General features: G+C 42.4%; 2 protein-coding genes across 2 annotated transcripts; one reads left to right on the top strand and one right to left on the bottom strand.

The window, feature by feature from the left end:
- Positions 1-1,410: 1,410 nt before the first annotated feature.
- ca15b (carbonic anhydrase XVb) lies at positions 1,411-4,506 on the top strand. The gene is made up of 9 exons (XM_041962788.1): positions 1,411-1,467; positions 1,861-1,933; positions 2,050-2,076; positions 2,169-2,339; positions 2,569-2,717; positions 2,817-2,912; positions 3,081-3,159; positions 3,260-3,423; positions 3,514-4,506. The coding sequence occupies exons 2-9, from the start codon at positions 1,861-1,863 to the stop codon at positions 3,691-3,693; spliced, it is 939 nt and encodes a 312-aa protein (XP_041818722.1). The 5' UTR covers positions 1,411-1,467; the 3' UTR covers positions 3,694-4,506.
- An 828-nt stretch (positions 4,507-5,334) lies between these two features.
- On the bottom strand, positions 5,335-13,733 carry mmp25b (matrix metallopeptidase 25b). The gene is made up of 11 exons (XM_041962787.1): positions 13,620-13,733; positions 13,400-13,491; positions 11,934-12,066; positions 11,657-11,804; positions 10,773-11,077; positions 10,391-10,570; positions 9,322-9,406; positions 8,973-9,055; positions 8,607-8,759; positions 8,057-8,350; positions 5,335-6,816 (listed from the first exon to the last, which is right to left on the bottom strand). Exons 1-11 carry the CDS (start codon positions 13,642-13,644, stop codon positions 6,560-6,562), a joined length of 1,755 nt encoding a protein of 584 aa, XP_041818721.1. The 5' UTR covers positions 13,645-13,733; the 3' UTR covers positions 5,335-6,559.
- Positions 13,734-14,401: the final 668 nt, after the last annotated feature.

Raw genomic sequence — 14,401 nt, 5'->3', positions numbered from 1 at the left:
TCACACCCAGCATCTGACATCCTGAGTCAGACGATAGTATGAAAGCTGTCCAATAAATCATCAGCACGAGGAAGCCACCACCCACACTGACCCTACAGCCTTTATTATGTTGTTATTATTGTAAGTGATATTTACTGTATAATAAATTACAGAGCTGATAATTAAAGTTACACTAATTATGCTTTATTCTGTAGCCCTGGTGCTGCATCATGACACTCACATTTTCATTTCTGCTTACATTAGGCCAACCCAGGGCCATGCCAAAGTGTGTAACACACCCGTCAGTTAAGTCATCTAAAATGTGTTTTTGCCCCTCAAGGAAGAATCTAATGGATTGGATTCTTGAAAGCAGAGATGTCACTGTTAACCATTAACAAAGACACCTGCACCAGGGCTGCACCTTGGGGGCTTTGTTGGTCATTATGCAGCAGGTAAAAAAGGTTTAACAAAAACAAAAAAAGGTTCAAACTGAAGTAGCATACCCTCTGAATGACATGTATGATTCTCCATCGGGTTAATGTCTGTCTGCCTGCTTGTGACTATGTTTGTGTATTCATTTGAAATAATTAGTGATGGTCACATGCTTTGCACACCTGTCCACGCTAATTTTCCTCCTTCCATTCTTGTCCATTATTCGCACAAGAGGTTACTTGTCAGTTTATGTACCTTCAGCATTGTGCAAATGAATGATTATTGAATGATTATTGGTGAGTATTTGCATAGATTTGAAGAAATGTTTCTGCTTGGTCTGTCTAGTTTGAGGAATTCTCATCTCAAGCAAACATGGTTTTCACGCCATTAAGCATCCGTCACACCTGCAGCAAAACATGCTGCGAGCTCAGACGCTAACGATTAACGCTGATATGTGGCTCTTGCATGCTTGTGACCACATTGTTCAGCTAAATGTAACATCACTGTGTGCTGAGAGGTCAAAAGAAAAAAAAAACGCACATAGAAAACTCAGGCGGGCTTGAAAAGGTCATTCTTGCCCGTGGCCCTGAAAGCATCTGATCCAGTTTTCTGGGAAATGCTCCAAAAACGACCTGCTCAGTGCCAAATGACTGTCAATCAACTTAAAAGATGCTGATGCGTCATTGCTTTCTTCACAATTTGTTTCTGCTGCCTGCAAGGGACCAACAAATAAAAAAATGCATGAAAGTTATAAAGAGGTTATTGCAGGTTTAATTAGAAAATGGCTGCATTTTTCTTCCTCTTTACAGTGCCTCATATAACAGGCTACAGTTGTTGAGCAGGGGCTCAGGCAGAGGGACCACAAGTCAAGCGCAACAACAACAACAACAACAACAAAAAACCCTCCTGGGCTAATCAGACTTAAATATTTTAGCTGGGAGGCAAAAGTCAAGGGGGTCACACAGAGGCGTGGCCGACCGGCTGCTGGATGGTCTCTGGGCCAATAAAAAGAGGGAGGATGTTAGCGGAGACAGAGGAGACACAGGTGCGTCTAAGGTAAGGCGGCTGCACAGGTGAAGCGGATTGAGCTCGGTCAGAAGAGCCGCTCTGCTCGTCTGCTCCGTGTTCGTTGTTTGTTTTTGGTTTGTTTTTTTTTTTCATTTTCATTTTTATTTTTATTTATTTATTTTTTTTTTACAGAATGTTGAATTAATTCGTGAACATTTTGCTTGTTGAAATGCGCGTTTGGATGTTTCAGACTTGTGCGTAACGTGCGAACTGGTGGCACTGGCCGATTTGAAACATGCTGAAAATCGATTAAATGAATCAAGTTTATTTTATTCTCCCCGTCAGGTTTCCGCATGGCTGTAGCTGCGTTTTCTTTTCGGGGATTTTTGATGGGGGGGGGAAGAAAAAGCAGTTGACTTGAGTTTTTGTCTGTGATTTTAGATGAACTGGCTTGTAGCTGCATTTGCTTTGTGCGTCCTGGCACCCACAGTCCACTGTGCCAGTGGGGCAGTTAGTAAGTACCTTTTTCTTTTCTTGGATTTACAGTGACTCTTTGGACAAATAGTGCCTATCTGTGTGGGCTGTTTGTCCTGAGTGTGCCACTTACTCAGTGTTCTTTTCCTCTTCCAGTCTGGTGTTACCACCTGGCAAGCTGCAGTAAGTATATTACATTACATTTATCTTCTAATAGCCACAATGTCATATTAACCTCCTCTTCAGCCACTAAATGTCTTGTTCCTGTTCTACAGAGGACACCGCCTGGCCACTTACTATCCCTGCATTTTGCAATGGCACCCGGCAGTCGCCCATTAACATCATCTCATCGTCTGCCAAACCCAACGCCAACCTGACAGCATTCACCTTTAACAACTACAGCAGCATCAACGGCATGAAAAAGATTGAAAACACTGGCAAGACAGGTGAGGTGGGAATGTGGACAGCATTCCCGCACCTGGCTCCAGGTGTGGGAATGTGCTTTTAAAGGTTGTAAAGAAATTGCCTACAAGCTTTCTTCAGGCTTTTATTTAACACAAATAGTCATCCTGACGAGTGTCATTGCCTTTTTATCCAAAGAATATCCACTGGTTGCAGCATCTGGCCAGTCAATCCTGTTCAGCTTTGATTCAATTGTCCGTGTTACTTTTCCAGTGAAAGTCATCTTGGACAACGGCCTTGGCTTCTCAGGAGGAGATCTGTCAGAGCCCTACGACAGCCTGCAGTTCCACTTGCACTGGGGCAATGGCACCGCTGTCCCTGGCTCTGAGCACACTCTGAATGGCAAACGCTATCCCATGGAGGTACTGCACAGTCTGTCTTTCATGCTGAGCCATGCATTTCAATTTTGTCCAAGTTTTGTGTGTGTATGTGTATATATCTTTTTTTTCTTTACCTCCTAGTTGCACATTGTTAGCAGCAAGGCATCCCACAATAAGAACACAACTCTAGCTGTTGCTGACTCGACAGGAGTTGCTGCTCTTGGTTTCTTCGTTGAGGTGAGAAGTTTTGGTAACAGCCACTTTAACACAGCAAGTTAGATACTCACATCATTTACAGTAATTTTGTCACCATGCTCTTAATGTATGCATTTTCCTCCACTGATTTAAAAAAGCAAACAAAAAAAGCAATTGAGCCTAATTAAACAATGTGTGCACTATTTACAGGCGATGACAGGTAATGAAACTGGACAACCTGAAAGCTGGCGCAACTTGACCAGCTATCTGGACAGCATCAAAGAAGGCGGTAAGGAGGTGTTTTGTTCTACTGTTGTGGAAAAGTTAATCTCTTTTTGAATAGAATGTGTCAGATGCAGTCCCTTCACAGGTTGTTTTTCTGCCCTCAGGCACCTCCGCTCCAATATCGCCTGGATTTTCACTGGATGATCTCCTGACTGGGGTGGATCGCACAAAGTATTACCGCTACCTTGGCTCCTTGACCACCCCCACTTGCAATGAAGCTGTGGTCTGGACTGTGTTCAAGGATACAATCAAAGTCAGCAAAGATTTGGTAAGTTTATTTATATTTTTTCTGTGTGTATTTAAGTGCATGGCTCAAATGCCCTTGACAGTGCTGACTGCCTCGATCTCTTGTCTCCAGATTGAACTCTTCAGCACAGTTCTCCACATCGGCAACTCGTCATCACCTTTGATGACCAAGGTCTTCAGAGAACTCCAGCCAGAGCAACCGGTCACAACACAGCCTGCCAGCTCCAGCTCCACCAAAACCTGCTACTCGCTGGGGCTGATGGCCCTGAGTCTTGCTCTCGGGAGGAGTTAGAGCCAACAAAGGTCAAGCTGTTTTGGCATCTCAGCAATTTATGGTGGTTTTTTTGTCTGTCTGATTTTTAGCCTTATCCAACTTATTAATAGTTAAGTAAAACTGAGCCTTAACACCACAAGAACTGAGTTGCTTTCCACTGTAGCTGTACATATTAAAATTATAATGAGGTGGTTCAAAAACATAATAAATGTGATGATGGCTCCCTGGCTTTAATGTGGTTGTCCATCATATGGCTTCCAGGGTTTATCCATTAACTGATTTTTATTCTGTTGTATGCATGCTTGCACCCTTTGCATACTGTATTTGTTATACATGATCTGCATGAGAATTTAACTTTTTGTTGTTGTTTGAATAATTCAGACAACTTCTGTCTGTTCTGAGCTGCCAAAGCTGAATTCAGGTGCCTGAGAAAGGGATGCACTTGTACAATGTTTACTGGGTAGATGAAGTAATGGTAGTATGGAAGTCTAGCTATGTAGAGAGTGTGACAGTATTTAATGCTTCTGGGTATCTGTCTTACAGTTAAACTCTCTACCAATTCTGCATTTCTTTTTATTTTGTAACTGGACTGGTCCTCATCAGTGCAGATACATGTAGCCACACTGGCAAGCTGAACACTCAAAAAACTGAAACCTGTGCTGCCTGTTTTATTTGGGGTAATGAAGGATTGACGTGTCACCCTGTTGCATGAATGCCATGATTTATCCCAGTGCCAAACTTTACATTTTTTTCTCTCCAGCTCTGTGCTGCACTACTTGAACATGTTACGAAACTGACCTCTTGATCTGAATTAAAATGATTTGGTGTCAATCTCTTCTCCTCAGTCATCTTTTACTGTGATAATATGGAACAATCTTAAAATTCAGGCAACTTTGCAGTGGCTTTAAAAGCAAACAGCATTATTTAACGGTATTAAATGTAATACCTATTGTTTCTCATGGACTGAACTTGAGCCAGACACTTGAGACATTAGATTAGGGTTGGAACATCAGATGCCATAAAAGCCTGCTATACTATACTAAGTGGGTGTATTTAAGATCATCCATTAACTCTAAGTCACGTCGCTTCCTTATAACTAATATCTGAAAGGGTTCAGTGGTTCCTTGTTGTGCTTTTAACCGTACGTGTGCCACTTGCAGCTTACCTAAACATTTCCCACTTGAGGAACTGAATAAATAGTCCTGTGCAAACTTCCTGGATTGACTTGAATGTACTTTGAACAAAAGAGTCAATGGTTAACTAGATGTGTTATTGATCAAATACTCCAAGTTACAAAGAAGTGTGCATCACTTTACTGTAAAGCAGAGCTGTGAACTGTCGAGTTGGGTGGAACAAAAACGTGAACCAACAGTTCACAGCATGTGATGGCCCGGTGAGACGAGACTAATGAAGATATCAATCAGTGATCTGTAGACTGACACATAAGGGACTGTCACCGGAGAATGTTGAGCATGTGTTCGTGCTAAGATTGCATCATGTTCTGTTACATGTGTCATGTGAGTCGGGCATGTGAAAAATTACATAAACAAGAGCCTAGCCCCAGCCTAAAGGTACTGAGATCAAGAGATAATTTTTGTTTTTTTCTGTAAAGAAGTTGTAGCCAGAGACAAAGATGCAGCACAAAAAGGAAACTAATATTAAGAACTCCGACATTTTAATGATGATTCTGAACAGTCACTTCAAAAATGGTCCTATTTGTTGATTTCTTGCGTACAGACCTGCATCCAGAGTACATCATACCTAACTACACCTGAGAAAAACATTTACTTTAAGCATTGAATGACTTACATCTTACGAGCTTTGCTCCACCTCAAAAGCATCACAGTGACAGATGTAAACAAATGTGAATAATCAAATAAAGAAATTAAATATTTTTTACATGATAGTGATAAACATCTGTATAAAATAACAGCTCTTCCTGTTCAGTCAAGTTTGCTCTCGCTCACAAACACCCCCTGTCATTTTAGACACCTCCCCACTTGCATGGTAATTGCACCTAGTGTGTTCCCACCAATTCCGGTCACCTGATCTCCTCACCCACCAGCACAACTGTTCCCCATTCCCTCATTATCTCCCCCTGCATATATTATCAGCCGTATTTTCCCTTTAGCTCCTGACCACAGCTTCCTGGTTTCACCTGCCTGCCTCTAACTGGTGCCACAGTAAAAGATTCACCTTCTCTGCCTCCTGCTTGTGAGTCCATGTTTCCGTGCGCAGCACCAGTGCAACAATACTTTCAAGCATGACCATTTCCCTAATTAACAAAAACGTGATTTTTTTCTTCTACTTCGTTCCATGATTTGAAATTATTTACACGTACGAGAGCAAACTCAGAATCATATATATATATATATATATGTGTTTGTATGTACACACACAAATCTGCTTTCAATTTTTAAAAAAAATGAGCTCTTAAGAAAATGACCATTGCACTTAATGTTTGTGTTGCCTGTTTACTGTAAGGTGTTTGGGTAAGGCCTCATTATGAGGGAGTAACCTGCACACTGGATTTCTGTGCTGGATTTCTATGCATTCTCCTAAACAGGCTGTGTAATCTAATACTCTCTCTAGAGAAAGGAGGGAGTGAAATCCTTATATAGCAGGAAGGAGGGAGGATGCAAAATGTACTCTTTCCACAGGTCAGCAATTAAGGTTAAGTATTTACGGGAACATAGGCCTCATGGTGAATTATATGATCGGTATTTAACATAGGCTTTTATGACACTTAATTTAAAATAAGATAATGAGTTGTGCCGTTATGTTGATGTGAGTGTTGATGTAAAGAGCCGAAGCCACCCTAAAGTGGAATAAAGGGCGGGGTGCAAAAACAGGTAGAAGCCACACAAATCTCAACCTCAGGTGTTTATTTTCTAATAAACTCATCCATTAGCAGTAAAACAGAGATGAGGAGGAGCCAGCTGCCTCTTACGAGCGAAGAAGACCCCTTTAAGTCACAGCTGCAGTCCTTTGGGATTCGAGGATTGACTGGAGCGGTGGTTGCGGGCGGAGCTGGACATCTGAGCCAGTCCACAGCGGTGGATTTAGGAGTGACGACATCTTGATTCAGGCCTCCGTTCTTCAGCACCCAGTAAAGGTTGTCCTTGAAGAAGTAGGCATCCCCTAAAGAGCAGCAGCAGCAGCAGCAATGAACAGGACATCACCGTATTAAGAAGCTTCAAATTGCGCAGAACATAACAGATTAGATTTACATTGTTCTTTCCGTGCTAATGTGTGTGAGATGCATGATTATCTTGGCTAACAGTGGAGGCTAAATAAAGCAGTTTGCATAAATAAAATTCATGCAAACTCTCACTTGGTAAATTCACCACACTTCTTTTGTGAAATCTGCTGTTTTTTGCCATATGATATCTGTCTGGTCATAGTACCATGTCCACAAACAAACTATAATAATAATAATAATAATAATAAGAATGATGAGAACTGTTCTTCTGCCTGGAAGACACTTTGCAGTGACATCACTGAAACATTATTCAGTGAATCCCACATAGATGTAATTCTGTTATTGCTGTTTTGTTTTTGCTTGTTTTTATTGATTTGAGGTTTTTTCTTTTGGTGTTACAAGTTTGTGACAATGAGCCACGTCTGTGGGGATCTGCAGTTTCCCCTCCTTTTCCCACCATCGCGTCTTTCCCCTTACATCTGTCTCTTGCCTGTCTGAGTATGCCACACTGCAGGGTGTTGCCGACAGGTTGGGCCTGTCATCCTCTCCTGTTGAGCGAAGCCGCTCTCCATCACGCAATCAAGACTAACCTGCTGTCACAGTATTTAACCACCGGTGCCTCACCCAGCCCTTTATCGAATTGTCAGCTCATCTGTGTGGTGTCTAACTCCCACCTGTCTCCATTCATGGTGAAGGATTGCGTTCCACACTTCTCTGGCTCTTCCTCCTCTGAGAGCTCATGAATTCGTCTGTTTGTTTCTTTCTGGTCTCCCTAAAAAGACTATTTTCCAACTACAATTACTCTAAAACTCAGCCGCTCAAATGCTGACAAAGACCAGAAAGAGAGCTCACATTACACTGATTTTAAAGTCTCTGCATTGGCTTTCTGTGCATTTTAGAATTGATATTAAAATCCTTGTATTGGTTTATAAAGCTTGAAATGGTCTTGCTCCTTTATATGTACTTGCTTTTACCCAGCAGCGCCCTCAGGTCCTCTGGCCTTTTAACTGTACCCAAAGTTAGAACTAAAACATACAGGGAGGCATCTTTTAATTACTATGCCCCCCGTTTATGGAATAGGCTGCCTGAAGATCTGAGCACTGCTCAAAAAGTACCAAAATATCAATCAATCAAACTGTAAAGCTGGCCTTTGTCTAATAGTCAGTTAATAATAGCTACCTTCTCCCCAGCTGATGATGTCATCCACGTGGGAGGGTACGCCTGCCCAGAGGCTGCTGTCACGTGGGTAGTCTGGCTCCGGCTGCCTGCTCGTCTGTTCGCTTTTACGGCTCTCGTCAAACCTCCAAAACTCCCCACCGCTGAAAAGGTAGGTCTTGCCATTGTGGGCCCAGATGAAAGCCGCCTCCACCCTGTCCACCGGCAACCCGCTCTTTGTCCTCATGCCCCATTCGGAGAGGGGCCGAGGGTATCCGGCCATGGCCACCGTGTCCTTGAAGACCCAGTACTGAGATCCTGCACAGAATTTGTTTAAAGTCTTTAAAGTTTGTGATACTTGTAGATGTTTGTAAAAATAGCAGCCAGTTTAATGTGCTTACTTATTCATTTTCATTTTACCTATTGTTAGGAAAATGGTGTAACATGCAAAATTCAATCTGTGTTTTTAGTTTGGACTTTCTTCTCTTTTTTCATGTATATTTGGACATGTGTGTTTCAGAAATTAAACTGGTTAAAGACACACACACACACACACACACACACACACACTCACCAATAAAGAAGATGATTCTGCTGTCACTCTTCCTCTCATACACCGCATCGACCTTGTTCGTTCCTGGTGGGAGGCCAATCCAGAAGTTCTTGATCTGAGCCGGATTGAGCGACACCAAAGACCCGTCTCGTTTGGTTCTCCAGAAGTGTGCCCCTTTTTCAAGAAAAGAGAGTGAACACGGCACCATGTGTCATCACACACACTGCAGATGATACAGGGGATCGGCGAGTGTATGTGTAAAACTAAAATACCAGCCAATTCTCAATGTCTTTTTGTTACATGAGCAATGTAGACACAGAAACATGATTTGGGGGATTTTTAAGTAAATTTTATATCTTCTGTGCATCCCTGATGGTCTCTCCTTACCTTTAAAAAAGAAGACCTCTCCCCTGATATTTGCCACTGCATCAAAGCCTCCCTGGCAGCGATTGTGGAATGAAGGGTCAGAACTGGAACAGAAAAAGTCAAAACTCAAACTCATACTGTATATTATAGGATGCAGTTTCATAAAAAAAACACTAGAGGGTACAACAGGGCCAAAAATGGTCCCAGTGAGGATCGATCAGAGGGCTTTTAGCTGCATCCACTTGTCTGAAATTACTCATCATCATTCATTTGCCTGTGTGTAAACTGAGTGCATGGACAAGAATGACAAGCGCTGGTGTGTCTGGATGGATGCGCAGCATCTATGATTCTTTCCTCTTGCTCTACTCACGGCTGTGTCGGTCTTGGAGGAGGTGGAGTGGGCAGGCGTGGGAGGTCAGGATCAACACCACCTGGTGGCCAGCCACCCTTCACACCTACAATGGTGACAGCAGACAACGTTGAGGAGGCGTTGAGGGCCGATGACGGCACAGGATAAAATTGTGCAAGCAACCCACATTCTTCTCAGTAGCCAGGGGAGTTTGACACACAGGATGCAAACGCTTTCTTTTTAGGACAGGGAAGGAAACTGCTGAAATATCCTGTGCATAATGCACCTTTCCACTGATACATTACTCTATCAGAGGGCAGTTTTTTGCCTCTTAATTTGGTTTTTATTGCCTTTTATATCCTTTGTGGAATGCTTATTGAGCTATACCATAATACACTTGCAATAAACAATTAATGTAATGTAAGATTTTGCTTAGTTTGTATATAATCTAGCAGTTTAGGGCCACTTCTTGTCCATTTGAGGCTGAAATTACAAAGCCATAGCATGCCACAGGCCATCAGTGGTAATGTTTACATGGGCAGGAAACATTTCATACCTCTATGCATTGAAAAATATGAAAACTGTGGACAGGATGAAAAGCCAAAAGGGACTTCAGGGAGTTTTTTAGCCATGCTAATGCTGTGGGATGGCAATGTTGGTCTAGTAAACATTACCTGCTAAGCATCAGCATGTTAGCATTGTCACTGTGAGCATGTTAGCACCATGACGTTGGCTTTTAGCTCAAATTACTGCTGCCAAAGTCTTGCTTCACGTCACATTTTATGAACTTGCACACCTATGTTTGTCTCCTGCCTCTGTCCCTGTGATCCTTGTGGGTTAAATTCCTTGTCTGTACTGTCATTAGCCACAATAAGACCATAAAATAAAGCGGGTGGAGGACTGCAACACACTGGAGCTCACCTCACTGTTTTCATCATTAAACTTAGGTGGCGATTTCATATCAGACGAACTCAAACAGACATGAAAACCACCACATATCAACACAGACAGTAATTAGGATGTAATGAATATCCCCGGACATCAGTTTGAGATGTACTACGGAGTGCAGTTAGTCCAACTGGTAACTGACCATAAAGCTGCTGGATGGCCAGCTTGTCGTCCAGGGCCAGCTGGAAGCTGGGAATGTCTCCCACGGCACCCTGGTAGTACGGCCTCATGATGGACGGATCAGTGGAGGAATGGGACAGGCCCAGCGCATGGCCAAACTCGTGCACCGCAACTGTGAACAAGTCTGTGCTGCTGCTGTCACCTGAGGGAGTGTGAAGCGAAAGTGTTGCTGGATCACATAAACAGCCATGAATTCAGAGGAATTAGACCAAAGACTCTGCTTCCTTTTTTTTTTTTTTGATAACTACAGATCACATTTCCACCACATTTGGTACGTCAGTAGACAGTCATGTCAGGTCTTCTATCCATCATATACCCATCCATCATGATTTCAATCACTATACCTCCATAGGTCCAGATCTCATGATCGTCAAAGTGTGTGTCTCCCGCCACTTCATCCCTGCCAGGGAAGAAAGCGTGGGCCAGGGTGCCGCCCTGCCCATCAAAAGGGTACCCGTCGTCGTGAAGCAACCGGTTAAAAGACACTCTGATGTCCCCTCCAGCTGCTGCCCCCCTGCTGTCGCTCGGCAGCCGACGGAAACGCAAGGGGGCCGCGTCGCTCCAGGCTTTGAGGGCGTGAGTCAGGATGCTGTCCACCAAAGTGTTAGGCAGGTCGGGTGAGAGGGAGGGCGAGGGGTAGCTGTGGACACTGCAGACCAGAATAGATTTTGTATTATAACAAAGTTTTAATTACCCTAACACCAAAGTCTCACTGGAGTGCCAAATGTGCATTAATCCACAGGTGAAGAAAAGCATATTTTTCTCCTGTTTATATAAAATAATATTTGGTAAAAACTGAAATGTCCAGCTGTTGTAGGAAATTATTGACTCCGCATTTCTTAAAAATGATACTATATTTTGCCTTCATTGCCAAATGTGTCCTTTTATATTGCCAATCAATAATAATTAATAAACCATATAATGTGTATATGATCAAAAATGTATCTTTCTAATTTGTCCGCAGATTTTCAAATGAACAAAGTAATAAGATCAGTCGACATGAAGCTTAAACATGCTGACACCCACAGCACTGGAAGCAATAGATCCAAACAGTTTGTATGCTTTTGGGTAAATATTTGTCAGATTTTCAGTTTTTGAAACATATGCAGAGACAAAAAGAAGCCAGAAAGCTTCCTGAAACAGTACGCTTCCCCAACATGATGCATAAAGCTCTATGATTCACACAGGAAAGACGTAAAGCCACAGTGTAACATGACAGGAAACACACCTCCATGTGAGGTCCGTCTTATGCCACTTGAGGCCTGACAGGGCATATCTCTTCCTCCTCCTCCTCCTCTTCCTCAGCATGTCCTCACTCCCAACGATATCAGGGAGGGAGCACCGTGGCGTGGACATGAGTTTGAGGGTTTCGCTGTCTGAAAGAGAAGTTGATCACGCAGTGAGTAATGACGTGCAGGAAGCTTGAGACATCCCATGGACGTGTGAAACACATCCTGGGCTGCACATGATGTATTGCCTTGATACATGAGTTGAGAGGTTGTTACCAAGCACCCCGGTTTCCTGGACACCGCCAAATCTCTGCATGACACGAATGGCTTTCTCTATCCCGTCTTTGGTCTGCAGTTTGCTGGTGTGCCGGTCAGGAGGAGGCAGGTAGCCGTACCTGCTCAGCCAATCCTGGAAAGAACACAAGGAAGCCAGAGGAAATCTGGTCATCTCTGCACCGCTAACCAGCTCCTAACATCTCCTACATGAGATCACTGGCAAATACTGTTGTCATGGAGGCTATATGATGCACTGCTCCACTTGTTACTATAAATCAGGCCCAGCATGTGTATTGTCACTTTTTCCCCTCATTAATACTATATGATCCTGTCCTTGTTGAGTGAGATGCTTGATGGGGTAAAGGCAGCATACAGTTGACAGTTTGCATGATCAGAATAGCTGCATAGAGAATGGGTCGCAAGTGAGGCACGATGACAAATCTAGTGTGGTATTACTCCTGTTAAGTATGTCAAAAGAAAACAAAAAAGCGTTTCATGAAAGTGATTTTGAAACCTCTCCTTCCTCAGTGTGTTGCCTCCACCCTTCTGCTGTAATTTCACCTGAAAGGAAATGTGTGGGCTCACTCGTTAACAGTTTATTCTTGTCTTTTTGTGGGTTTTACCCTGCACTTACACGGCCCGATCAAGTCGTGTCATTATCCACTCAGTCCTTACATTCATTTCCAATGAAGCAGATCGTGTTTGCTATTTTTGTTTCAGCTAATTTTATACTTGTTGACTCGTAATATTTTGAAATGCGTAGGTCAGTTTCTTTTCATTCTTTTTATATTACTCACACAGCAGCAGACATGCAGACTAAACATGATGAATTTTACGGTGACAGAAGTGAAACTTTCTTCTCACATGATACACCTCATACGTATGAAACTTAGCAGCGCTGATTAAATGTTTAAGTGCGTGAGAGACATTGGAATTTGTGTTGCCTTTCATGATTTTGAATATTTGACAAACACCGAAAACTTATTTGAATGTCTTGAAAATAAGGCACTGATAACACACTGCAAAAAACCCAATGACAACTTAGGGTTGACATTTTTTCACAAAAAACATTTTTTTCCTAAAAACTAAGACTATAAAATATGTATTTGATGCCATTTCTTTTGTTTTTTATAAACCTCATGAGTCATCTGGACACTGCCTCATGTGCAACGGATTCTTGGCTATATGTCTTCTGCTTTGCATGACTTCCTGCTCATATCAATCAGAGCAGAGTCCAAGGAAGCCTGATGCAAAGACTAGCCATCACATTCACATTTGAAAACAACAAAAACAAGCCTGTGACTTTTTGAGTATTTTTCTTAATAGAAAATTAGACAAATATGATGCCAAGTTAAGACAACACTCTATCACACATTATATAATTAATGAATAATTGAAGGGCAGCTACAAGACAGCTGTACACACTTTTAAGAGTTTTAGACATTGTTCCGCTCTTTGACACTCACCACTGCTCTACTGTACTGGTCTGGCTGTGCTGAGGTGCTCCCCGTTAAGGTCAAAACCATCCACAGCAGAAGACACAGCGCCATTCCAGTCACTGCAAAAAAACGCTCCATTATTATCAGAATACTTGTCCTTCGCAGGGAACAGAGACATTCCTCACTTCTAACTGCAGCAGCTTCCTCCAAACCATCCCAAAGCCAAGAGAAGGGAGACAAAGCTCACCGTTGTTTCTCCTCTGAAGCTTCATTCTCTCTCGGGACTAGGCTGGGCTGATCGATCAGTGAGCTCTCTCTGGCTCTGCCCTCCCACTGAGAGAAGAACTGGTTGTGGTTTTTCTTTAGACTTGATGTGCGAGCATCGGACAGATTTCCGTTTTAAAAGCGGGTGCACAGATTGGAAGATGAAACTTCTGATATGACAACGACACAATATGAGACAGTCATTGTGATGTTATTAATTTCTTAAATAAATCAAATGAACAATTAATTGGGATCCAGTTTCTATGCTTCCAATTCTAAAGGGTTTATACCCCACCTCCTCTACCACCCATAAAGCCTAGTTGACCTCTGGTTTCCATTTCCATTTCCACCCAACCACATCACTTGCAGTTCAGCAGAAGTTTACTGGAGTTTACTGGTGTATTATGGTAAAGGTGACAGCCACTATTTCCTCAATGGGATGTAAATATTAGAATATGGTAATACAAGCATAAGCATTATGTGCCTTGTTATATATATAGTGGTATACACTTATAGTACAGTTCCTACACTGTTAAATGTATTTTAATATCTGAGCAGCCTTTAATGGCTACCCTTACTTATATCGATGCCTGATGCCTTGTCACTATCATCTGTGTTTTTTTTAAATATTATAGTCATTAAGAATCGCTCTTAAGCACAGTTTGCATTGTCATCGTGTTAATCTACAGAAGAGCTGCTCAGACAATATCAAAATGAAATCATATAAAAATTAAAAAAGTGAAACATTCACAAAACTGAACCTTC

The sequence above is a fragment of the Chelmon rostratus genome, chromosome 21 (assembly GCF_017976325.1).
Source record: "Chelmon rostratus isolate fCheRos1 chromosome 21, fCheRos1.pri, whole genome shotgun sequence".
NCBI lineage: Eukaryota > Metazoa > Chordata > Actinopteri > Chaetodontiformes > Chaetodontidae > Chelmon > Chelmon rostratus.
This window is presented reverse-complemented; position numbering and strand designations above follow the sequence as displayed.